The following is a 26,460-nucleotide window of genomic DNA, read 5'->3' as shown; positions in this document are numbered from 1 at the left end:
TTTAAGCTCTTTATTACACCGAACACAGCAGATACTACTTACCGAACTTTATTGCAGACGTTATGTTCTTTTTGTTTGTAAATCTATAGCAACTTCTGATACTTGTAAGGAATTGTGGTGAGTCCTTTGTTATATTCTCACTTCTGTATCTGCCAAGTTTGCTACTCATGACAAGAGTATCAGCATTTTCAAACCAAATTCACTAGCTATTTCTTGCTTGATTTTCTACATATCACAAGATGTTCCTAATTACCTTCCTTACATACTCTATTCTCCCTCCCAGAGCTAGATCCTTTAGCTGATACTGCTACTAAAAAATACATGCATTAATGTGCATACATTGCCTACCGATTGGATAGGATTTATAGACATTAAATATGCTTTAAAAAGCTTAAAATCTTTAAAAAAATTCTTAAACAGTGAAGTTTTAATTTAACATTCCTGGCCTGGTTAATCAAGTACCTACACTGCACTGGAGCTATTATTGAGAAAGCGGGATCCAATATACTAAATAAAAGTTAGGTTTCAGATTTGACTTCATAGCAGGGACTTATTTTTGATGTTATTTATTTAATTTGGCTCACAAATGCCACAAGATTAATTTCAGGTACACGCAGAAGATCTAAATTCTAGAAATACTTCTATTCCTTTGACTAGGATTTCACATGAATGCTTGACTCTGCTGCCTCAAAATTCAATTATTTAAGTTTTAGATAATTAACCTAGCGGAATTTGGAGTAAAAAAGTTTAGGCTTAAATGCAATAAAAATAAGATTAGACATTCCTTGAAATCTTCATTTATTTTTTTCTAGGACCTCATGGTTTAAACTACCTTCAATACTATGAATTTAAAAACTGAAGTCACACTGAAGACATGAGCTTAGCTTCTGAAAATATAAAATTCAATTTGTTCCAAAAATGTACAATATAAAATAAATCCTTCCCAAATAACTCTTATAACCCTTCAAAACAAGCAAAAGAATTAACAATAATGTTGATGTATTCAGTTCTAATTTGCTGAGAAATCATATTTTATATCAAGAAAGCAAATGACAGTGTGGTCATTTAACTTTACAACAGCCCTGGCCTTACAAATCTGCTAAAGTTTATGTGCATGTGTACCCAATCTATCCATTTGCTAACAAGAAAAAGTTATCATGAATATACAACAGTACAAAAATCACCATTCATTTCGGTCAGCATCACAGTTGCAGTAATGTTGGGAATCAATGCATCTCCCCTCTAATCCACAAGCACATTTTTGAACGGTGGGCAAGGAACCTCCCCAGTATGTCTGTGTTTCATTGGTTCTTCCAATCCACCAGCTCAATGGCCTCCCATCTGAAAGTAGGTTAGAGAAAATCAGTGCCCAGTTTATATCTTGCTTCTCCCACTTTTTCTCATCCAAATAGTTTTCCAAAATGTTAAGCAAGAGAAATCAGCTCTCAAATCTAAAAAGTCTAAACAGATGAAAAAAATTGACTTGGATAATGATAATTAATAATCCATTTTAATACTTCCCTAGCAGGTATTGTCACAGGTTTTTGCTTGAATTAATGTAAAAGAGTAGTCAGAGTCACTAGCTCAACCAGCCATGATATTAGAATCATTTATCTTAAGCAGTCCATTTATGCTATATTTTAAAATACCTCATGAAAAAGGAGATGCCATCACCCTAAAAATTAAGGTAGCTGATATTTCCAAAGAAAGATCCATTTCAGGTTGCAGAACTACCAATTTCTCTATGTGGAGTGTGAAGAGTCAAAAAAAAAAAAAAAAAAAAAACCCTCGGAAATCGACTCCTCCCATTATCAAGTGTACTGTAGAGTACCACACCTATCTCTGATGCAGATTAAGCATCTGAACAGAACTGCTGTGTGATGGTAATCAGATATGCCCAAAGAAAGGTGTTAGATCACAGGCAATGGATTCAGAATTTATATACTTAGAGGCTGCAGCAATCATATTAATGATCATGCTTAAAAAGAAAGTAGATGTATCCAGTGGGTAGAAATGAGGTATCCCAAGCCTATTACCTCTCTGTGGAGTGCATCGGGTCATCATTGTTTATAGCAAAATGATAAAACTAGGTATTTTCTTAATGCTACAGCTTTGCACATTAAACTCAAAGACGGTGCCAAGCAAGCATAGCAATAAATAGACAAAATATACAGAGCAGATAATCGTTAAAGAAATGAAGCATAAAGATAAACCATCTCAAATGAGAGAGAAGAAGGGTAAAAGATGCAATGAATGAAAGTTGGAGCATAAGAAGAAATTCAAATACTGTTAAATAGTAAAGTTCCTTGTAGATACACTTCTTATTGATGTTGCTGAAATTCAACGTTTTCAGCAGCAACCCTCCACAAAGAAGCTGGAATTTATCCTAGTTTCAGCTTTGCCTACAACTGCCACTGCTTATTAAACTTTGCTGTTAGATAAGACCTCTGTTACACTGACAATCTCTGGGCTCATAAACATATTGGCTGCATTCATTACAACACAACTGTCATTCCAGCAGGCCAAAAAACAGTGAGAACAGTTTCTGGAAAAGTCAAACTTGCATAATGGCCAGTATGCTTCCATTTTCAAGCCACCACAGGGGGAAGAAAAGCTAGCGATAGTTTATAAATAATTTATCAGTCAACACTTTAAAAATCTTGCAATGATAAGGACTACAAAAAGCAGTGTATTTCTGCCATTTGAACAACATACCTAAACCTTACATTGTAGTTATGAGTTAATATCCTCAATCTTTGGCTGGGGACATTGGGGAGCATTTAAAAGCTTGCCTGAGTTACTGGTTCATAAAGCTAGGTGAGAAGACAGTATTTACTGAAACACTGCAAGTTCACACTGATTAATCCAAGCTGGTATTTCTGCTTTAGCAGTAAATATTGTCTAGAGTAAAATAAAGCTAATAAAAAGGGCTTGAGATTCCTCAAAATGAACACACAGATACAGTAGCAGGTAACTTCTTTCCTGACATGATTTGAAAATATTGTACAGGCTGGCTGACTGTAATGTATTCTTAAAATACAGTCAATCAAGAATTATTGCCTGCACTGCATGTCCTCAAATTCACTTAATAAGAGTATCATTTTTTTTTTGTCAGACATGCTTATTGGAGGTTACAGAAGTGGGTGGGATTAAATTGTTCATGCAATCTGATAATATACTATTTGCATTTCAAATCCTTCTATTTAATTATGTTCATAATAACTTTCCCTCTTCGTAATAATATTCCCTCTTTCCTCCATACTTCTCAGTGGAAAATTATATTTTGAAGAATAAAGAAATGAAAGTGAGATAGGATTGTTAATTCATCCAAATTTTTGCCAAGTGGGGGCTACTGGAATGATACGCAGGAGATGAAGGAGACCTTTTATCTGATTGAACGACCTTGGAATTTTAAAAAGTTGCTAGATTTCTTCTGAGGTTGTCCCTTCTAGTGAAAGAATGTCCTAAACTTATATTGACAAGAAAAAAATAGCGATGACAAATTGGAGGATTTTCCCACTAATAATATTTTACAGCTTGCATTCTGAGGAGTTTAAAGAATTAAAATATTTGCTGCAAGAAAAATATTTTAGGATGTGTTTAAAACCCATGTTGTTGACAACACGGACTGGAGTTTGGTTAAACACAATAGACACAACCCAGTTTTAAACAGTGCTTACCTGTGCACTGTCAATTTTTCTTCAAAGTAGATGTCTTGAGCACTTCTACAAGTGTACAGCTTACAGAAGCTAACTCAGCAGGACTATCGATCTCAGGTAATTCTGTGTATATCTCTGCATTATTGTGTTATTCTGAGATAGATATCTGATCCATGCTGTTTAAAGATGGCTTGGTCAGGTCTTCTTAATCTATAGTCACTACAGTGATCATGTGTAAACATAGCCCTAGTCTTCCACTGATAGACAAACCTCACAGGTGTCAATGTGCTCCAAAATTCCTTGCAAACTCCCAGTGTTTGCTGCTGATAGAGCATAGATGCTGAAGATACCATTGCACACTAATCACTAAGTTTCTTGAAAAAATGAGCACCTGAATACACATTTTTGAGCAGGAAAACCAAACCAAAACAAACAAAAAATAATCCCTTTTCCTCCCTCTGAACCTCTGATCAGTATCTTAGCACTGCATAAGGAGGCATCTTTTTCAGATGGCTTTCTGTTAATACGTCTCAGACAGGGTCTAGTCTTATTGGCTTCTTCTGCAACAGTTATTACACTTGAAATGGGCTCATCTGATTTCCTAAATGTAAAAAGAATGAGTTTTATTTTAAAGAAGTGATTTAATCAAGAATGCTAAAAGGAGATAAGGAAAAGCTAAGAAGTTAGAAAAATGTAGCTCTGGCTGATTTGAAATAGGGTAGAGAACATAAATCCTAGATCTCTTTTTAACAAAAAAAAAAAGATTATTATCTCAACCTTACATCAGGAAACTCTGCATTGACTTTGATTAGAAGTGTCAGTAAAGAAGCCACGACTGAACTAATGTTGATGTTAGCTTTCTCTTACCTTAGTGCTCACTCTCTGGATTGACTGAAATCCTCCCCTACCTAACTTACACAGAAGTCACATGCTAATTCAAAATTCTAGATATCAAATGATGTAAAATAAGGGACTTGTACCCTGACTTCTCCTTTCAGGTATTTCAGCTTTGTGTTTATATTTGTTTTGTTTTTGTCTTACTTTGCAAGGCATTTAGTAGTCATAAGTAAGGAGGCAGAATATACACAGAAAGGAGTGAGGGTGAGACCAGAGACTACAGAACTCAAATGCCTCCTTTCTCCTCTTGCTCTATTATTAGGAAAAAAAAAAAAAAAAGAAAAAAGTCAGGAAAAGTTTCAGATACCCATTTTAGTTTGGTTTTGTAAGAGACAGAAAACAATGTTTTTTTTTTCCAAAATTATTTTGTAATATTTAATGAATTAAAGCAGATTTTTACACACAAGCCTGCTAAAGGCAGATATGCCTCAATGAGAGTTAAAATGTGAATTTGACTATCTACATTAACTTAAGTACATCAGAGAACACCCAGTAATTCTTCTCTTAAAGCAAAGATATTTTTTTCAGGTATCCACAAATTAAGCACAATTTATATATTTTATATTAACAATACAACACCTAAAAAGTACTTTGTATTTCTTCAGTACTTAATAATTGACTAAAAATTCCAGAAAGTAAACCAACAGGAATCTATTAATAACAATCTCTGTTAATTTAATAGATTTACCAAAAAAAATAACTTTGAGAGTAATTAATACTGTGAATGAAAATCATCATAAACCAAAATCGGTATTTTTCTGGTTCAAATACAGGAATTTGATTACTAGATATTTAAAAATATTGTCATAAAATGGAAAAATGTCTCGTGCTAGAACTAAATATCTGCAGTATTTAGTAAAATAAAAAGCATTAAGCGTCATAATAAGATGCGTTTTCTTTACTTACCCTGTTTGTCTAAAAGCCTTGACTTTTTGCAGTGGTAAGCAAGCTCCTGTTCACAGTGTTCTGCATGGTTAATTGTAGCCTGCAGCTGGTCCAGACTGGCAGAGTACTTGAAAAAAACAGTGTGTGGGTTCTCTTGATTAGCACTTTTGACTCTGGTTAAGTTGGTGTTGTTGTGCTGTATAATTGTCCACGTTGTATCTTGGAAAACATATGTGAAAATTAATACAGAATGTGAAAGAATTACAAAAGCTGGCAAGGGAAAGAGAATTTATAAAGAAATCTATTAAAGTTTAAAGTAAGATTTTTGGTCCCAAAAAATGACTTCAGAATGTGAAACTCAGCAAAATGAAAACATTTAATCATCATTTCTATTTATAAGTAGGTTTTCATGACCGTAATCAGCTTGATATAAATATTGAGGAAAAAAAGAGTAAGCGAAGTTACACATACACTTATATTTTAAATAAGACATATTCTATATGATAGAATAGAAAAAATATTTTTTATTATTGTTACTTCTCCCAGACCTAAATAGTTCATAAAGTAACACTTAAAACAATCCTACATTTTATCTGCATTACATTTGTCATGGTATTTTTGAATTATGAATTACTTCATCTGAGAAAATAGCCTGCACCTTTTGCTGCTATATGAAGAAGCAAAAGTAACTCACATTTTGCATTTACTATAAAACCCAGATTATATGAAGGTTTTCCTAGCCAGCTGAAATCAAAGAGTACTCATTATTTGATCCATTATTCAAAATCTTAATTTAATAAAAGTCCAATATTTTAGGACTCAAGAACTTTCAAAGTTCAATAGAGAGTTGTTTACAAATACCTGAGGTAGTACTGATTTATGATAACCACCAAGCTATTCCCACTTGACTCAATGATGTAATATGATGAAGTACTAGTTCAGGTTCTGAGTGCTGCATTTCCCTAAAAAATACATGCTGCTTATTATTTGCTTAGATACTGCTTGGTGACGCAATTCTGTACTAACCTACACTGTATAGGCAGGACTAACGATTCATTTAAATCTGGAGTATATAAAATATTGCCAGAACAGATCTTTCAACTTTCTATGATAATTGTGGAAAATATTTTAACTATAAACACTTATTCTAATGCAAAACCAAACAAATCAAGAAGTCACTTTAATGTCACAATATTGAAATGAAGTCATTTCTTTTAAATTTACCAGGAGTCATATTATATATTACTTCATCACTAAAGAATAGATTTTTTCTTCACTCTGAGACATTAAATTGGCTGACAATATAGCACAAGAAGGCATTGCTCATCCTTTCTTGAAGGTCACATACAAGGGAGTGTAAAAGTACTCTGTCTGCTTGGCAGTACAAAGGTTAAACCCTCTATGACCCCCAAAATATACATTTCTGTAAATACAGATGGCCAGTAGAGGCCACCTGTAAAAAATATGATTCTGCTTTTTTGTAGCTTTACTAAATCCTCTTACACTGTGAAGAGCAAAGCATCAAGCTTATGTTGCTTCAGCTTTCACTTACAGAGGCTATGGCAATCTAACTCATCTAACTAAATCTGTTCCCAGGTAGGGTTGAGCAAACCCCATAGTTAAAGCTGATTTATGTCAAGTCAAGCCAAGCCTGCATTCATGTTTACCATATTCTGGTCACTTAATGATGATGCAATTTTAGTGGATATGAGAAATATTATTTTTCATAACTATTATAGAATTAATATTAATAATATTCTTATATTAATATTTATAACTATTTAATAGAGTTTTGCCTTATTTCATTAACTTCCTGTAGGAGACACAAGGCTGACAGCAGATTTTTATAGTAAGAAAAGAACTGCTGTCATTTAGAGGACACTATTTACGAAAAACATAAAGGAAACATCCAGATGTGATCCCTATTCTAGAAGTATTATACTCAAAGGAGTCTATTCATGCAGCTTTATTATCATTGATGGTAAGATTTTGCCCAAATTAGAGTAAATCAAATGCTTACTTAAAGGGCACTTTGGACTGCAGGCCTTTCACTTTGAAGTCCACTGCCAATACTGAAGGCAAGGAAAGGCACCTCCCTCCCAGCTGCCCGAAAATAAAGCCACAGGATTGACAAAGATAAGGCAGGGCTGCAAGGAACACAGGCATCTGTGTGCCCTGCCTCTGGTGGGAAATGGGGAAAGAAACAAATAAAGAAGATTCATCCTGTCAGGTTGCATCGCAAGGTGAAAAACTGATCAAAGAGGTTTGCTTAATGTGGTGGATAAGGAGTGACTGAGGAAAACTGTAACAGCTGTTCATGGACACACAAGGATAAATCTGACACCACACTGTACCTCAGAGGGTTAGACTTGGTTTGAAAAAAATAGCCTTCTTTCTGCCATAATTCTTTGGTCTCTTTTAGTCTCACAGGACACAGGTAGTTCTTTTCAAAGGCCTATGCTAATCTGAAGTATGTCCACTATGAGCAAGCACAGTTTACTTAATCAGCCAAAGTCTTGAGATCGGGTGGGGAGACTAGCAGTAGTTTTTTGATTACTGTGAAAATCAACCAATGTTGTTGGCAGACACAGTTGTATCAATTTCCCAGCAAATAGATTGTGATTGTTTTTTCCTTGATAGGTGAAGAAAATTGTTGATGAAACATACAACATTAAAAAAAAATACAGCAACAACAACAACAACAAAAAAAAAAACAGAAGATGATTTTAAGTTCTCTAAGTCAAATTCTTGACATTTGGGATATATTCAAAACAAATTCATCCATGATTCATCCACCTAATCTTTCAAAGAGCTGAAACCCTGTAAAGATCCCTTTTCATAAATGGAACATCTTTTCATCACATAAAATATGAAATATCCCCACTATTTTGGCTGGTAAGCAGTCAAGAAAAAAAATAAAAAGAGAGAAAAAAGAAGCTAATTAAAAAGAAAATGGACACAAAATAAATTTCAAAAGGTCAATAAAGTTCAAAAGGTTCAAATGATGTAAGCTTATCATGAACTGATAATTTCACCCAGTTTGTTAGAAAGCTGAATGACAACAAATCCATATACGTAGACTACCAGTGACAGAAAGGACTGCATGCAAAAAAAACGGATGCAGAAAAAGAGATCAAGTGCTAGAAAGTAAGTCTATGAGAATCCCACTAGTGGAATATGCCTCTTTCAGAAGATCTACAAGGATTGTAGTTTAATGTCTGTATTCCTCATAAAAATGGAAGTTTTGTTCTGAATTACAAATGTTGACAAGGACTGCAGGCAAAATATCGGTAATTTTCTCATAAAACATAAATTATCTCTCATTTCCTTAAATGTCCTCAGAGATACCCCAACTTCAGTTAAAGCAAAACTACCCCCTCAAAGACAATCTATTATGAAATTCCCTCCAAATGAGCATGCATACAGACCAAACTGTGAGTTAAGGAAGTTTATCACCTCACCTGTCATATTACAGTATACAAGAAATGGTCCCAAGGGGCCACTTCCATCTGAATCAATATTGTAAAAGCCTGAAGTATTCCCTCTGTGCTTATAGGCTTCACATGACTGCTCATAGATGGCTGCAAAAGAACATATTCTATCACAAACATAATGGCATCATTTTACATTTTATTCACTGAAGGGGAAAAAAAAAAAAAAAACTTCATAGGCCTGTGTATGAGGAAAAGAGGCAGTGTTTGTTCAGAGCTAAAGAAAACAGAAGAAATCATACAATTAAAACTATACATTTTATCTATTTTTTTAAGGAACATTTGGCTTTCTTAAAGGGGAGATCTAAAAGGACCTTCCCAAGTGTTTTCTTCTGTATTTCAAAATAGAATTTTGAGGCAGCAAATAGCATAATGAACTATCGCAGCTGAACAAGATTTTTTCTTATTACATACAAGAGAAGGCAGGCAGTATTTCTAGATGTTCTAGTTGGCTCCTGGCATTTTTTGGCTTGTGCGCTTCTTATTTTCAGATAAAAGGGCAAACAACTTGTTAGGGACTACAGAGAATGAACTGAATCAGCAAAGACAAAATTACAGCTCCTCAGTCCATGTCACGTATACTTTATATCAGCTAAGAACTGATGAAAAGTCTATAATAATTTTTTATGATAGAAACCTGGGCAAGGGGGCTTCTGTATTCTCTTTTGTAATCTACAGAAAGATTATTTCAGAGTAACTTGTTGTTCAGTCAATCCATTGTTACTGAGCTCTTGTTCATGCTCTCTCTTTTTAAAATAATGTCCATCTTCTGTCCATCTGTTAACTGTCATCAAAACTGGAAAAGGCACTGCCAAAAAGAATCCGCCACTACCTTCAAAAAAATCTACAGAGACTACTTAGATAATAACACAACTAACTAAGGATTATGCATAGCTGAGAAGATTTTTATCTATATAAATTTGATGTATTAAAAAATACTAAAGTAAACCAAAAGAGGTGCTGTTTTAAGAAGCTATTGTTTGGATAAGTGCTATTTCTCTGTAATTTTTGGCTGATGATTGCTGACGCTATGTCGTGTTCCACATTAAAACTTCTAGATCTATTTGAAATGAAACAAAAGGGATTATATTGGGATACATGTTGGCCATTTTGCCTTTTGTCCCAGAATGTGAATGCACAGAAGATTTTAGAAACATGACAATTCATTAAGTAATATTTCCAGATCAGTAACTTAATTCTAACCTTGTAACTACAAGAATATTTGAACATTTGAGAACCATATTTTATTATAGAAGTCATACAGCTGAATGACAGTATGGATTAAAAAAAAAAAGTGACTTAATTTGAAATCATTATTAAAATCATTACCATCAAATAGTAACAGGATTATATTTTATACCCATAAAACAGCAATCTAACAACAAGATAAGCAACCCAGAAAAATTAGGTATATATTTTTCAAAACCAAAAACCTCTAACCTCTTTGCTTTAACATGAATTTTGTACAAAAAGTTCCAATCACCTGGAGGATGGCTTCCATCTGTGCTCATGGATGTCACCAAATTTTGAATACACTTTTTTTTTTCCCCAAATTATAGTGAACGAAATCACATTCATCTTCACTTTGGGAGTACGATGGATTTCTACCACTCCCTGTGATATTCATAAGCATCTATACTATTTATGTATTTTTCCTGATATGAAGATTTACTTTTTCTTTAAAACGTTATTTATGCCACTGAATTATTTACAACTCACATAGTATAAAACAAGTAGATACTGTTGTTGCCCCATAAAAATATTTTAACAACACAGTCTTTTTGGAGTCAGTGATTTTTCAAAATATCCCAGTATACAGAGATATATTCTTTTCATAAAATATGCCAACAAAAATTATAAATTGTGTAAGGAAATTTTTCTTTGGGCATATTTATTCATCTTTTTAATATGATAATGAGGGCATTTTTTAATATCTATACATTTTTAATAAGGATTTATACTTATTCTGAGTATATATAATCAATGCTAGGGTTTATTTATTCTGCTTCCCAGAACATGCTTAAAGCAGTACAAACATGGAACATGAACTGTAAAATTAGTTGAATAACTTTTAATTAGTTTAACACAAAGATCAAAGTACAGTCATAGCACTGAGCAGATTAATGACATGACTTTGTCCACTTCTCTTTTCTGAATATGTCTCCTAAGTTTTCTTTTTTTTTTCTTGAAAGAGCTTTTACCTAAATGCAATATCAAATTTTGTGAAAGATAGTTAAGTGATGCCCTCAGAACTGCCAACTTCTTTTTTATTTATGCCAGCTTTGCTTCAACCATTCTGTGCCACATGCTCTGGGTGACCCTGCGTGTGCGGGGGGGTTGGGCTAGATGATCTCTAAAGGTCCCTTCCAACTTAATGATTCTGTGATTCATGCAGTGATCCTACTGCAACCTTCTCCTAATCTATCCCTGATTCAGCAAATTATATAAACATAGACTTAAGGCTTAGCATGTGAGGATCTTTACACAGGAATATAGTTCCATTGTCTTTAAAAAAGCATATATATACCATATATGTATATTATTTGTTGGGATGAATACAGTGGAACTAAACACATTTCTAAATGATGTACTGACTCAAAGAGCAGATTTTTATCACCAGAAGAGGAAAATAGTGACCCACTTATCTAAATAATGAAAAATATGGATCAGAAAGAGATACCCACTAGATCTTTCAGTAAAAATTTGATTTCTCAAGGCCTACAAAACTGATCCTGTAATACACATGATGAGCACAAATGCATATTCTTGGAGGAGAAAACTATTAGCTGGAGGCAAAAATGCAGCCAGAAAATATCTTACTCACAATAATGGCAAGTAGCTCCTTTGTAACCAGTATTGATACAACTGCAATAGAAACTGTTCCAGGATTGTGAGCACTCACCACCATGTTCACAGTAATTAGGCAAACACCTATACAAAAAAACAAACATATTCACTCTTTTCCTTATTCTGACACTGCACCGACATTAATTTAATACTACAGGCATATCAGGGAAGATGTCAATGTGACTATTAGAAAATTAACTAAAGAAAATTTCCCTTCATATTCTCCACTATTCCTATTAACTATCATAAATATATTAATTATTCAATAAACCTGAGAAAACTGAAACAATTAAAGTGTAACGTGCAGAATTATTCCCTACCCTTAATCAACTAACAATAATTTAATACAAATTTATAAAACAATGAAAAATTTGCATGCTGGTAACTGTATGGGAAGTTTTGTGACGTATGTGATTTCAACAGGATGAATCACAACAAGGTAGTGTCATAGCATGCTTCTATTCTAAAAATGCCAGAAAAATACAAAATGATCACAAAACACATGCAACTGACCATCTCTCCTCAGAGTTATTTCCTGTTCTAAAATGGTGACTATTTCTGACTCCAGTTTATTATTTTGAACCAAGTCTAGAGAGGCTATAAGTCTAAGGAAGCTTGGATTTGAGGAACAGACATGAACTTTAGGCATTGGACTTAAATTCACTTTGGCATTAAGTATTTTGTTTAAAGGATATATACAAATGTAGACAGCAATAAATTTTAGGATAAACATTTGATTTTTCTTTCCTGGGTATGACTAAGTAATCATATATATATTCCGTTATTATAAATATATACCTCCTCTAACATTGTTAATATTCATAAAACACCCGATAGATGCCATTAAGGCCATTCTCTGACAGCTGCTCCACTTGCATATATTTCAGTCATAGCTTCCACTGCCTTATTCCTTTTTGACAAATATGTCATTATTCCCACATTGCAAGTGATTTACATGGTCTTCACTTGTATTGACTCCTTGACCATTTTAATTCATCTTCCTAATAGTATTCACCAGGTGGAAAGCTTAGGTGAAATTAGTGATGATGCCTGAGCCAATTTTAATAGAATTGAAAACAGCTTATAGTTTAAATCTTTTAACATTTTCTATCCTCCATTTTGGAATGTATAATAGAAAGTAGCCACTAACTAAGTCAAAGTGTAGCTATACAATTACACAGTTTAAAGCAACCCTATCCAAAGCAAGATTTGTAACAGCAATTTCTCTGAAGAAACTAACTTTCTGACAAAAATTTCCAATGATTTCACTTAAAAGCAGGTATGTATTTCTACTTGAAATAAAAAGCAGTGTTTCGAGCACTTACCACTTGTGACTTGATAATATAATTTTAAGTGTATGGAGTCTACAAATAATGTATAACTTTAAATTAGAAGCCTAATAATAACCAAAAACTGTTGTTAAAAGAGAATATTGAACCAGAACAGAGATATATTTTTGTCAAGAATAAAAGAGATGAAGAACTTTATATGTCCACTATTTACTACAGACATTTTCCATGCACTGTTGACCATACTTTCAGACTATGGAAAAAATATATTTATTAAAAAAAAAAGTTCAAAAACTTCCCCAGTATTTTTTTTTCTTTTTTAAGATAAAATAATTTATGTTTGAGAATTTTTTTCTTCAATGTACTGCTATCAGGACACCAAAGGCAATAACTCCTAGTCTTATGTTTCTGTATTAGAGGTTGATGTAATTATGACAGACTCATCTGGTACTCTCTCCTCAAAGACTGGATGTTTTGTTGGTCAAATTTGTCGGTCATTTAAAATGACATTGTGTCCTTTAAAGTTATTTTGCCAATGGTTTATCTATAATCAGTAGTTATTAAACCAATATATATTGATAAAGCAGCTGAGAAAAAGGCTATTAAGGAGAAATATATGAAGAGAATTATTTGAATGCCCAAGAGATATATGAGCGCACTGCATTATACAGATACTATACAATGAAATGACTAAAATGAAGGAACATGGGAAGAGCACTGACTGGAAAGAGTCATAATAATTCATGCATAGGAATAGGATTTGGAAGTTTATGGAACCAAGAAAACAAAAAAAAAAAAAAAAAGAAAATGATAGGAATTTTTATTTTATTTTATTTTATTTTTATTTTTATTTTTTTTGTCTTTTAAATAAGATGAAGCTAATAAATTAAACCCAAATGGTTATATTAATGTTTACCTCTCAGGTAACCTTAAAACCTCTCAGATAAGGGAAATTTTCTTTTTGTAGTTGTTCCAGGTATACTGTAGACTATTACACTAGATCAGTCAAGTATTTGACTTTTGACTACTTATGAAAGAAAAAGCATGCAATTTTGTAAGCATCCTGATCTTTATCACTTAGTCATAATTTTGAAACATTCAAGGAAATGAATGAATGGATAAGATTATCTTACCTGTCTATGATCCCACATAAGTCAATCTGCAGATCACTGAAATTGCCAAGAAAATTTTGCTGAACTGCGATCATATCCACAGGTTTATTATCAATAGAAAAGAGTCGCATACATCCTTGAAAACCACTAAATGAGCTGTTACATTCAGTATTATTTCCACCATTAGGACAGCCTGAAACAAGCATAAAACGTGGTGTTAAAAAAGTTATTTAACTGAACAGGTTTGTATATTCCAAAAAGTAGACCAGATATTCATAATTTCCAGGTGATAAAAACTTTGTGAAAGGAAGGGTTTAGTCAGAAACATTTCTGTTTAAGCATAGTGATGGAACTGAAAAACTTTTCCTCAATCTTATGACTTTAAAATATATGTGATGAGATCACTAAAAATCAGGATACAGATTAATCCAAACGGCAGTTCAAAACCAAGGAAAGAATCAATATGTTGATCAATACACTTGACAGATCAATCAACCTGATTATTACTGAGTATTATTATTTAGTATTATATTAGTGAGGTGAACATGATTTGGATGGGCTTTAAGTCACAAATCAAGTCCAAGAAGATATACAATGAGCTAGTAAATACATTGATCTTTATTTATCAGTGCAATCTTACCATTTCTGTCATCTTTAATAATAAGAATGCACACACTTAGTGGATAACATTAAAATAGAAATTATTTTGAGAAAGATGCTATAGACATATGTAGTTGAGAGGTAATAGTTTATAGTTGGAAAAATGTAAATAAGTTTAATCACGTAAAACTTTAAGATCACCTTTTCTACAAAACAAAAAGAAAACCAAAAACATGTGTAGTTTCTTAGCTGACTTGAAATATAAATGATAGTAGGTAAGTGTAAGGATCAGAAGCCAGATCAGCATAGGTGAAGTTGTAGTATGTGTATGATGCAGATATACAGATCTTCTAATGAAGGAGGATAGATGATTAAGGATAAAGTCTTCTTTAGATGGCTGACAAAAGCACTTGGTGTTCATGGGTGACTTTTAACACTCCTTTAACACCTGGAAGGATATCATGGCTGGTGCAAGCCATCCAGGTTTTTTCTGGAATGTACTGATGACAATTTCTTGATGCAGGTCAGGTGATGCATTGATAAGCCAACTGGAAGAGTTGCTCTGTTGGACTTGCTACTCATGAACAAGAAGATACGCAAATTAAGAGCAGGCTTGGCAGAAAGGAGAATGAGAATATGTAATTTAAGATCCAGATAAAAGTCATCAGAACAAAAGACAATCCTGGACTTTCGATTTTGGCTTGTTCACCAGATCCTGTGGGAAGCTTCCTTGGAGAACAATGGGATCCTGCACAGCTGGCTAACTTTCAAGGTTAACTACATCAAACCACAATAACGGTCCATTCCCATGTGTAGAATGAGCAAAAGTGGTAGAAGACCAGCAAGGATGATCATAGAGCATCTGGCTAAGCTCAAACATAAACATGAAGTATACAGGTGGAATGAGGGACAGGCTCTTTGAGAGAAATACAAAGACATCATCTATGGTAACAGAGTCAGGAAAGCCAAAGCACAGTTGGGCTTGAAAACAGCAAAGGAAGTAAAGGGCAACAAGGAAGTACATTCCTAGGCAAAGGAAGATCAAAAAAGGGCACTTGGTAACATGGGATATGGAAAAGGTTGAGTTGCTCAAGATCTTATTTACTTGTTTTCATAGGTAGGACAGCCTCAGACCTTCCAAGTCCCTAAATGTGCTAGCAAAGCATGGTTTGTGCAAGAGAGGCAGAAGAGGAACAAAAAGTTAGTTCATTTAACCTACACAAGTCTTTGGAAGGTTATAGAGCAAATCCTATCAGAAACCATTTTTAAAAATATGAAGGACAAGAAGATAGATGGAAACAGACAACATAGATTTAACAAGAGAAAATAACATCTGACAAACTGCATTGCTTTCTTTGATGAGATGACTGGCACTGTGGACAAGAGGAGCGCAGTGAATGTTAATGAGATGTGGACGAATTAAGCGGATAATCACTGTTACAAAGTCCAAATGATAAGAATTGATGTCCAGGGGTGTGTACTGGGACCAATATTTTCTGATGTGTTTGTGAATAACCAGCATGATGGGATGGAGTGTACTCTCAGTGAGTCTGTGCACGATACCAAACTGGGAACAGTAGTCGGCGTGTTGGAAGGCAAAGCTGCTATTCAGGTGGACCTGAACAAAGTGCAGAAATTTGTCAACAGGAACCTCAGGAAGTTCAGCAAGAGTAAGTGAAAGCTCTTGTGTCTTCAATGGGATAACCTCATGCAACAACACAGGCTAAGGGCCAACTGCCTAAGAAGTAGATTTGCAGAAAGGAGAGAAAGTTCTCAGTGGATAATATGTCAGCTGTGGACCATGAGTGTCATTGCAGCACAGATTCACAGAACGGCTGAAGTTTGAAGGGACCGCTAGAGATCATCTAGCCCAATCCCCCTGCTCAAGCAAGGACACCTAGAGCACATGGCACAGGGTCGCATCCAGACAGATTTGGAAGACCTCTAGAGAAGGAGACTCGACAATGCACTGTATTAGCAAAGCTGCAAAGAGCAGATCCAGTGAAGTGATCCTTACTCTTCATTCGTGGAGAGACCATGAATATAGTGAGACCAAATGAGACCATATCTAGAGTGCTGTGCCCAGTTCTGGGGTACCCAGCACAGGAAAGCAAAGGACTTTGCGAAGCAAGTCCAACAGAGGTTACCAAAATAGTAAGTAAGGTGGAGCACAGGGCATATGAGGAACGTTTGAGAGGGATCAGACTCAAGAAAAGAAAATAAAAGGGAGATTTTATTGCTGTATACAACTACCTGGTAGGAGGATACAGAGACAATGGTGTCCAACTCCTTCCAGAAATGCACTAGGAGAAGAGCCAAAGAACACAAGTTGGAAATGACATTTTCTGATCAGATATTAGGAAAAAAAAAACAAAACACCACACTATAAGAGTGGTCAAATACAGGAACAGGTTGCAAAGAGAAGCTCTGAGACCTCCATCCTCGGAGTCATTCAAAACTTGACTAGCTAGAGTTCCCTGCACAACTCAACTTAATCAGACTTTTTTTGAGTGAAGAGTTGAACTAGCTGAACCTCTGAAGGTCCCTTCCTACCCAGATTATTTTATAATTAAGTGATAAACGTTTTATAAATATCTAACACTGCTGTTTATTTGTTCTATTATTGATAGTGATCTGACTTGTTTTGGTCACTATAGGTTAATCACACATCATTAATAAATCCATAAAGTACTTCGATCTTCACTTAACTTAAACCATGCAAGTTGTGCGTTTTTTAACCTGAGGCAATAGAACACTACATGACAACAGGTGCCTGATTTTTTTTCTTAAGGTAATATCTCTTCTGGGATGATACAGAAGGGCAATACTTTGATCTTAAATAATACTGCGTTTGAGTACACATCATTCAAATTGCTTTTTGTTTCATTACATTAGCAAGCAGTGGCTTTTAAGACTTTTAAGACATTTCTCTGTTCTTTATAGCTAACAGGCACTTCCTAATGTTCTGTAAAGACAGCACAGAGAACCCCTCTATAGAAAAACAAACATGACATGGCAATGGAAACTTGTATATCTAGTCGAATGAGTGAAAAAGAACATAAAAAGCATTCATGGCTTTGAGGAAATAAAAAATAAAGAATGAGCTAAGAGTGCAAAGAAATCATCAATGGGCTTTTTCTGGGAAGGAACAACTAAGGAAAATTGTTCATTAACTGCTTTACAAAACACGAATCCTTTGAATTGAAAAGATCAAAGATGGAGTATAGTAACCTTTCAGTCCCATACATAATTAGACAGATAAATAATAGTTTTTAACCATATATTCTACACAATTTAACACAAATTTAAACTTTTTTTTGTTATCTCTAGTAGAAAATATGGTTTTTGAATGAAATGTGGAGTGTCTATTTAAAAAAAATAAATCATAGAATCATAGAATCATTAAGGTTGGAAGGGACCTCTAGAGATCATCTAGTCCAACCCCTCCTGCACACGCAGGGTCACCTAGAGCATGTGGCACAGGATTACATCCAAGTGAGTTTTGAAGATCTCCAGATAACAAAAAATTAAAAATCTTTAACACTTGATACTCTGCAAAAATCTTAGATTTTTTTTTAAGTCTGTCTTTCAAATCTTTGCATCTTCTAATTCTATTACACTGAATTACCTAGAAAATGCAACACATTAATATTAATGAAAGTGGAGTCTGTGCATTAACAAAATAAATCCATTAAAAATGGCATAGGCCTGAGGTGCTTATTATATTTTTAACTAATCTCTTTTTACCCTTATACCTGCAATGAGTTATTATCCAAAGAACTGAGAGATGCAGTATGTCCTTGATGGTAGCATGACTAGTGTTTGTGCTGACATCATATATTAAAGAATATTCTTGATAACTATGTATTTCTTCAGTCAAGCATACATATTTCTCACACACTTTGTAGTCGTTAAAACAAGCAAATTAACCATTATGTTTCCCTAGACAGCTTTCCTGAAAAGTTTATATTCACATTTTTAAAATAAGCACACCGAGGAATGGTATGCATTTTAACAGCCTTATACAGCCAAAATGCATTGCTTGCATTTTGGCATTGGTTAGACATGAAATTTCAATAAACAGAAGCTTTTTAGGTTTTTTTTTTTTTTTTTTTTTTTTTTTCCTAAGTTGTATGACATGCACAAGCTGCTGATTTGACTGTGAAACTTAATTCAGAAAATGTGAAGATTGTGGATATGCAATTGGCATTTTCAGTGTTCTTGGAAATAATTTGCCCAAAATATAAATAGAAATCTATTGCTGTATAACTTAGTTGGACCTGCTGCTTTTTGCAACTGCCCACATTTCTCCTGATCTGTGCACTTGTGCCATCAACCCTGCAATCTTGTGAAAACCACAAGATTAATTAATTAAAAAAATGCTTTCTCTATATCCAAAGCCAATCCTCTATTTCTTTTACTGATTATCATCTAAAGGAAAGGGTTCCATTGTCTTTACTAGAAAGGTCTTGATGCCAAATTTGAAATCATCTAAGAAGTCACATGGGTGCTCTTGTAGTTGTTTCTAGATTCAATTTTGTCTTGTGAGCATGTAATTATTCACAGTCTACTCTTTTTCAAGGGAACTGATCTGTGGACAATGAACTGTTCCATAATGATTTCAGGTTTTTCATGTTTGTCACTTTTCTCAGGAATCAGAATTGTTAATAAAGCTTGAATGAGACAAAGCATTTGGCTAGTATTGAATAATGTATTTAGATATTGTTTAATATTGCTGTTATTCAATCCATTCTCAATAGATTCACGTTCATTATAACTTTCACTATGCTACTGGTAAAAACATGTTTAACAGCAAAGTTACTTGGTCACGTTTCACAGCCTCTGTGTGAGAGGGCTCAGATATAAATAATGCTCATATGAGAGAAAAAGGAGCATCTAAATCTAGCTTTCAGGCACAAGCTAAATTCTCCACTCTTGGCAAAGGTTTGGTACACTGATAAAAAACTATTTGAGAGTATTTATTGTGCACAGGACATATATGGACCTAGAGAGAATATTTGAACAAGTAAATAAACATGTACTTTAAGGGGAAATTTGAAGTAAACCTAGAGGATGATTCTCACATTGATCTAGCACGAAAATGGTGTATCATGATAGATGTCAACCTGCATATGATTGTATGATTGTCAGTGCGAACCGACATTAGATATTAAAACAGCATGATATTAGAAAACTATGTACTAAAAAGTGAACAAGAATTTGGGTAATAATATGTGCTACACAATACTACAGAGCTTTGAGGAAACACACACCTATAAAACCCATTTCAATACCTGAGAAAAACAAACTAGGTAAAAAAGACTTGAGGCAAGCCTAAGTAATCTGAGCTTGTGATGAAGCATGTCAGGAAAATTTATGCTGGACTATGGGATTCTGCAAGCTTAAATAAGCAACGTATTTTACCTCCAAAGTAGAAAGTATCTCCTGAATAAATTTGCAGAGGTATGGAGGCATGAGCAGACAAGGTCACATCATTGTCCACTATTACACTGATACGATTCCTTTTTGCAGAGAAAGAAACAGAATGCCACTGGCCATTATTTAATCCAGTACCTAGACGGAAAATAATAAAAAAAAAAAACACAGAATGAAATAAATATATATATTACTTGTTATACTAGCTGAACAATATAGACTTTAAAGCAGAAGACTCTATTACAACAATCGGTAGTCTGTGTAACAATTCAGAGTGATAATAAAATGAACAAAGGACACAATGCCTTGAGTGAAAACAAACATTGATCCATTCATTTTCTTCACCTTCTGATAAAGAAAAATAAAAGTCCTTCAATGAATAAGGAAAACCAGCAGTTGTAATGCTCTTAATTTTTAGTAACACATCCATTAATGTAGCGACTATGAAAGGTATCTTGTCTAAGAAGGTTATCATTAAGACATCATGCTCATGGTTGATATAATATTTTAAACATAATACATATTTTAGTGCACTATTACTAGGGATTTCTTCATCTTTTAAAATCAAAAAAAAGTCATTATATTATATTCCAGGAAAATAGGAAAATCCTGTAACTGCTAAAAGCTTCAGCAACTGCTATGTCAGTGTCAAAAGATTTTTCTTCTATTTCAGATATCTTTTTTTACATGAAATGCATGGGTAAATTCTGGAGCTATCTGCTGAGAGTTTATCCTCTAACACCAATTTATGCTACCTCTTAATGATGGTGCCACTAAGCAATAAACCTAACGTCCTAATTCTGGAAAGTGCTTATATATATACACAATTTAATACATTTTATTCAGGGTAACACATAAGAACATTATTATCTTTAAGTAAGTGTCTTAAGTCTATCATGTTCTTAAGCACTACTTGATCAGTGATGCATCTTTCAGCTAAGAATATCTGAACTGAATTAGGTAATGTGTTTTCTTGACTGCTCAGTGGCTCTAATTTGTGATCTGTGATTTCCTTCTTGAAATTTCATGCATTTATATGCTGTAGAATTTGTTCACATTCTGTAAAACATCCCACTCTTTAATGATTTTGTTCAAAACAGAAAAACAAAGCAAAATAGAAGAATAAGTAGGTTAAAAGTTTCAGCATAACTAGAATTCCTATATTGTTAACTACCACAGAATAACAACATAGTTTCAGCACACAATCATCAGATAAATGTTAGAATTGCAGTAGAAGCTGAGATACATGATCTATTAGAAAATGTCTCCAATACTTTGAACACAATATTAGACATATACAAACCTTCTATAGATTGTTTCCTTCAGCTAGTGTTATGGAATGCACATGCAGAAACTTTATCCTCTAGCAACACTAAAATTTTGCTCTCTCCCTGGTCTGAACTGTGTTATATAGAAATTCTAGACAGCAGATCTTTTTGTCTATGTGGCTTTTTCAGGGAAGATTCAAATGTAATGCAAGGAAACATGGAGCCTTTTTCTCAGGTACTGGCACCATGTTTCTGGATTAATTAATGTGTGTATTTTCTACTTCTGCAAAGCCCCCTCCTAATGGTATTTATAGAGATGGACCTTCTACTAAAAGAAAAATTGGAAACCTTATTTCACAATGTATACTATAACAGTAAAGCTATTATGTCTGGTTACCAAAAGGTCACCCACAGAATCCTTTTGGTAAAAAAGGATTTATATAGCCCTACAGGCAATGCGGAGGGAGCGACTGCACTTTTCCTACATTTTCAAGGTCTCAAATTGTTGAAGAAGTCCCTTTGGACTGGTGGAAGTCAGTATAATTTACTGTAGCCTCCAGGCTAGTGTATTTTATGTTAGGATGGTGTAGTACTGAGCTGAGGATCAAGCAAATGCCTTAAAACTCTAGGTATATTTTCATTATATAATCTGTTGCAGTTCCATATACATTTAAAAAACAGAGTAGATAAAGTGTTAGAAAAATATTACTGCTGCCTTGCAGTGTCAGCGGCATAGATGAGTCACACTTTATACTGAAGTTTTTAGATTTCACAGGTGTTGTTATATCTCCCCTATTATCTTTTAGTACTCCTTTACAGCTAGAATTCATAAAATATATCAAAGGATTTTACCAACTTCAACCCCAAAACTAACAAAGAATCACAAACAGATAAAGCATTCCTAGATCTTTTACACCTCTTTCAACCTTTGTGAACTGCAAACTCTTTAATCAAAGGTTTAATAAGTATGCTAAAACAGAGAATATTAATCAGGTTTTATTTAAAGCACAACAAATTAAACCTGAGAAAGGCTCTTTCCAATTTGCAGTGCTGTAATCAGTTTTCTTATATAAATCACTGTAGAATGATCCTTCAGTAGGAAACTAAATTGTAAAATGCATAGAGTATAGCACTACTTGCATCATTGTACCTTTAAGACCAACTGGTTTTATAAGAGCAAAAGATTCTACCACAGTTTTTTCTTACCCTATGTACCCTTCCTTCTTTCCAGCCTCACTTCCCATCCACCAAAGTTCCCGCTTCTTTCATCTCACCTTTGAGATTAAGCAAGAAAACTTTATTTTTGAGTTAGCTCAAATGACTGATTCCTCAATCACTTCTCTGCAACATGCTAGGTTTTCCTTTGATTATACTAACAAAGCATTCTGTAATTTCATTTCAGTGAAACAATGTGAATTGATTTTAATTCTTAGTGTTGCATTCCACCTCATTAAATTCCTGTTTTGAGATCATTTTTATATATAGCACTACTGGAACAGCATATAGGTAAAAGAATGGCCAACCACAAAGAAACTGATTGCATGAATGACTGAAGTAGAAAAATCATTTTGTTACTGCAAGGAGGTGATATGACTTTCCCAATTCTTGTTTTGTTTACTATACTTCATTGTATTGGTGTACTCAATGGTAATAGGAGAGAGATTTTACTTCCTTTTCAATAGTCTGCCATGATTAGAGACACACAATGTCCACCTTGCTCAAAGAAGAATATAAGCTTATGAAAAAACCTTTTCGTTAAATGTAGGAACTGATGAATGCCTAGTATCATGCCTTATAGTAGCATGATATATGCTTGTGTGAACCCTTCTTTGCGTAAAGGCATGGTATGACACTCCATATGCCTGATGAAGGGGAAGGGACTGGTAACATATCAATTCCATGTGAAAATGGTGCTGATAGGTTTTCTAGCAGGTGTTTTAAAAATGATTTACCAGGAAACGCACAGGGAAAATTAATTATTATATTATTAATGCATATTAATGTATCTTTTAAACAAGATTTCCATTTATTCACAATACCTGTACACCACTTAAATATTTAAGTAACTTGGATATTTAAATGTCAAAAAAAAATCTGTAAGGTCTTGCAGAACAATGACCTATAATCTTATGAAAGTATATATCAAAAGTCAGTGTATATAACTTATTATGAGATCAGTGAGAAATAAAAAGATAGGTTAGAAATAGTTTGTAGATTAGTCTAAAGTACAACCTCCAGATTCAATGACTGTTAACATCATTTAATGAAAAGCTGCATAGAAGACAGATTCGTACGAAGAAACGGAGTAATAATATTTTAAACATTCATACATATTGTAACTCAATTTAGACTCATCATTCAACAGAAATTAATTTTGTGTTCATTTCTTTTCATAATCTATGTTATTTCTTTGTGAATATTTTATGTGACTCACTCACAAAAGAGGCTACAAAGGAACTATATAAAGCAACCCTCTGCAAAAGAAGAATATGGTTTATTATAGCTTAATCACTTATGAATTAAATACCATTCTCACTTTTATATGGCTGAAGAGATCTTTAAAAAACTGATGGTAATGAATTCTAAGAACAGTTCATAAAGAAATATGCTCTAATTTAATTAGCAAGTTTTGTGTGTGTGTGTGTGTGTGTGTGTGAAAGCCAGGTCATAAGTCTTTGCCTATAGGGGAACAAACCTGTACAACCATCCATAATTTAATTACTCAGTCTTCAAATGCAGACTTTATTCACTTCAGTAAATGCAGCAACAATAAACACTTCAAAAGCTCAGGAAAAAGTTCACTGTATGGTTTTGCTAGATAAATTCCTTCTCAGAAGAGAATAAGGTCTTTTTACAGTACTTTCTGTCTTCACAAGCACAAACATTATTCCAGCTGTTAGAGCTTATGAACACTAAGTTTAATAAGTAAACAGTAAGTTTATAATGATGTTAAATTCTGCTTCAAGATTGAGCTTCAAGGCTTATTTTGAGGTATTTCAGCTAATATGTTTGTTTGCGAGTTTGAAGTTGACTAATTTGCGCAGAAGTGCCAGCACCTCAGCTGCTCTGTTGAAGTGACACTTCATGCCAACAATTTCTTTTACATATAGTACCTAACTGAACTGCAACTGAAATAGCATCTAGAAAGCCAAATACATCACTGTTAACTACATACCACTGATATTCTTACTAGGGAATTAACAAATTCAAATGGTATGTCTGGGGAAAACTCTTGTCATTCTTTGTGCATCCTTCATTTAAGATTATAACAAATGCTGGGACTGATCCTACTGTCACCCACAGAAACAGGATCAAAGTATTTATGCAAATTTCAAATTACCCATGATCATTACAGGATCACAATCCTTCCCTGAGTGAAAATAATGAACTCTTTAAAATTTTAAATTTAATCATTATACACCTATAGAGAGAGCTCTGGAGTTATGTTTAACTTTTTTTTTTTTCTTTTTTTATTCCCTCACAGGAATTTGTGTTTTGAGTTAGTGAAACAAGGAATTAATCTAAAAGAACCAAAGGTGGTATTGCAAAGGTGTAGAACAAAGATTTAGGCCCTGTCTCCAAATCCCATGGCTGTTTCTTTGCTCTATTTGGCTATTCTTTGCTCTGTCTTCCTTATATTGTCAAACTCATGACTTGTGAGCATTTTAGAACAGAAGTGATTCCTATGTTTTTGTGCCAAGAATTTCTTGAAATTTGCTCCCTTTTCTCCCCTTATTTTTGCATAGCCTTTTGCATGCTGAGGATTCCAAGAGGGTTAACATTTGGATTTGCACTGCTTTGGTTACGTACAGTATGTGTTATTGTTTAGGACAAACTAACCTTAAATGGCATCATTCAGCTCCCTTATGTTGTTACTTGTAAAGTCCCCCACTTTGATTCTTATCCTTGCAATGATAGGAACCCTCCTACCCTTTACAAGAGATCAAGCTTGTATGCATCTTAATCCTTTAAAGGTTTGTTGAGTACAATTGCAGCCTGCATTTTTGCAATTTATTCTTCAACTTTTAAATCAGTTCACATGTCCATTTTGCTGGAACTAACTTGATTTCCTTTCCAATAGTAATATTTCTGCTTCATGAATACTAAACATGAAAGATTTTTTGTACCAAATCTAAACTAAATCTAGGATCAACTTCCTTTTTGGATGATCAACATTGTGTTTTCGACAGCCAAGTTATCTATTGCTTCTAAGCATATTCCGCAAAGGACAGAACTCTGATCATCTTCTTTGCCCATGCAGTACCTGCTCCACTCTCAGTTGTATTTCCTCATCTTTATACATTCTGTGAAAACCCTCCTTTCTCTCTAACTCCATTTCTCCTAGTGGGAATTTATCTCTTATTACCATTTTACCCTTCTATAACATAGCGGTAAAATCCACCTTGCTTACATAACAGATGAGAAACGCTGAGCCAGTTCCCATGCATAGAGTACCAAAGCACAGTATACCACCAAAAACAAAACGTTAAGTGAAACCATTGGTGACAACAATCACACAGCAGCATTACTGCCCCTCACCATCTTTGGAGGAATCATGGAAGATGGAGTAGCTCTTGGTTAACTCATTTTGAGTAAAACAAAATGATTCCTGGATTCACCAGCAGCCTCAAAGAGAAAGATATCAGTACACATAGAAAAAAAAAAAAAAGAGAAAAAAAAAGAAAAAAAAAAGGAGCCTCTTGGTGAAGCAAGCACAACCCTTGTTCCCAAGCTAAGTGAAAGTGTGACAGGGAAAGCTGGGAGCTCTTTCTTAAGATCCTCATCAGACATTCTCTATCATGACTGAATCTTTCTACATTTTCTTCCTTCTCTTGTATTTATATGCTCATTTTGAAGCAGAGGAATGGTTCAAAACAACAATAAAGGGTATGTTGTCTGGATAACTCTGTTCTGGCCCTGGGGCTTCCTGGAAATCAATACACACTGCCAAGCACAAATGATCTAATCTTCATTTC

At 34.0% G+C, this 26,460-nt stretch overlaps 1 protein-coding gene across 1 annotated transcript in view; it reads right to left on the bottom strand.

Moving 5' to 3' along the window:
* Positions 1–26,460, bottom strand: part of CNTNAP4 (contactin associated protein family member 4) — a 214,761-nt gene that overhangs the window by 39,582 nt on the left and 148,719 nt on the right. Inside the window, exons 9-14 of the mRNA XM_088519940.1 lie at positions 20,205–20,354; positions 14,202–14,373; positions 11,757–11,863; positions 8,903–9,022; positions 5,463–5,660; positions 1,185–1,341 (exon numbers count right to left, since the gene is read on the bottom strand). Of these exons, the coding sequence (XP_088376066.1) occupies positions 1,185–1,341; positions 5,463–5,660; positions 8,903–9,022; positions 11,757–11,863; positions 14,202–14,373; positions 20,205–20,354 (904 nt within the window). The remainder of the gene's footprint in view (positions 1–1,184; positions 1,342–5,462; positions 5,661–8,902; positions 9,023–11,756; positions 11,864–14,201; positions 14,374–20,204; positions 20,355–26,460) is intronic.

Source organism: Tinamus guttatus, unplaced genomic scaffold, assembly GCF_059628265.1.
Source record: "Tinamus guttatus ecotype Peru unplaced genomic scaffold, ASM5962826v1 Tinamus_guttatus_pri_ptg000076l, whole genome shotgun sequence".
In the NCBI taxonomy this organism is placed as follows: Eukaryota; Metazoa; Chordata; class Aves; order Tinamiformes; family Tinamidae; genus Tinamus; species Tinamus guttatus.
This window is presented reverse-complemented; position numbering and strand designations above follow the sequence as displayed.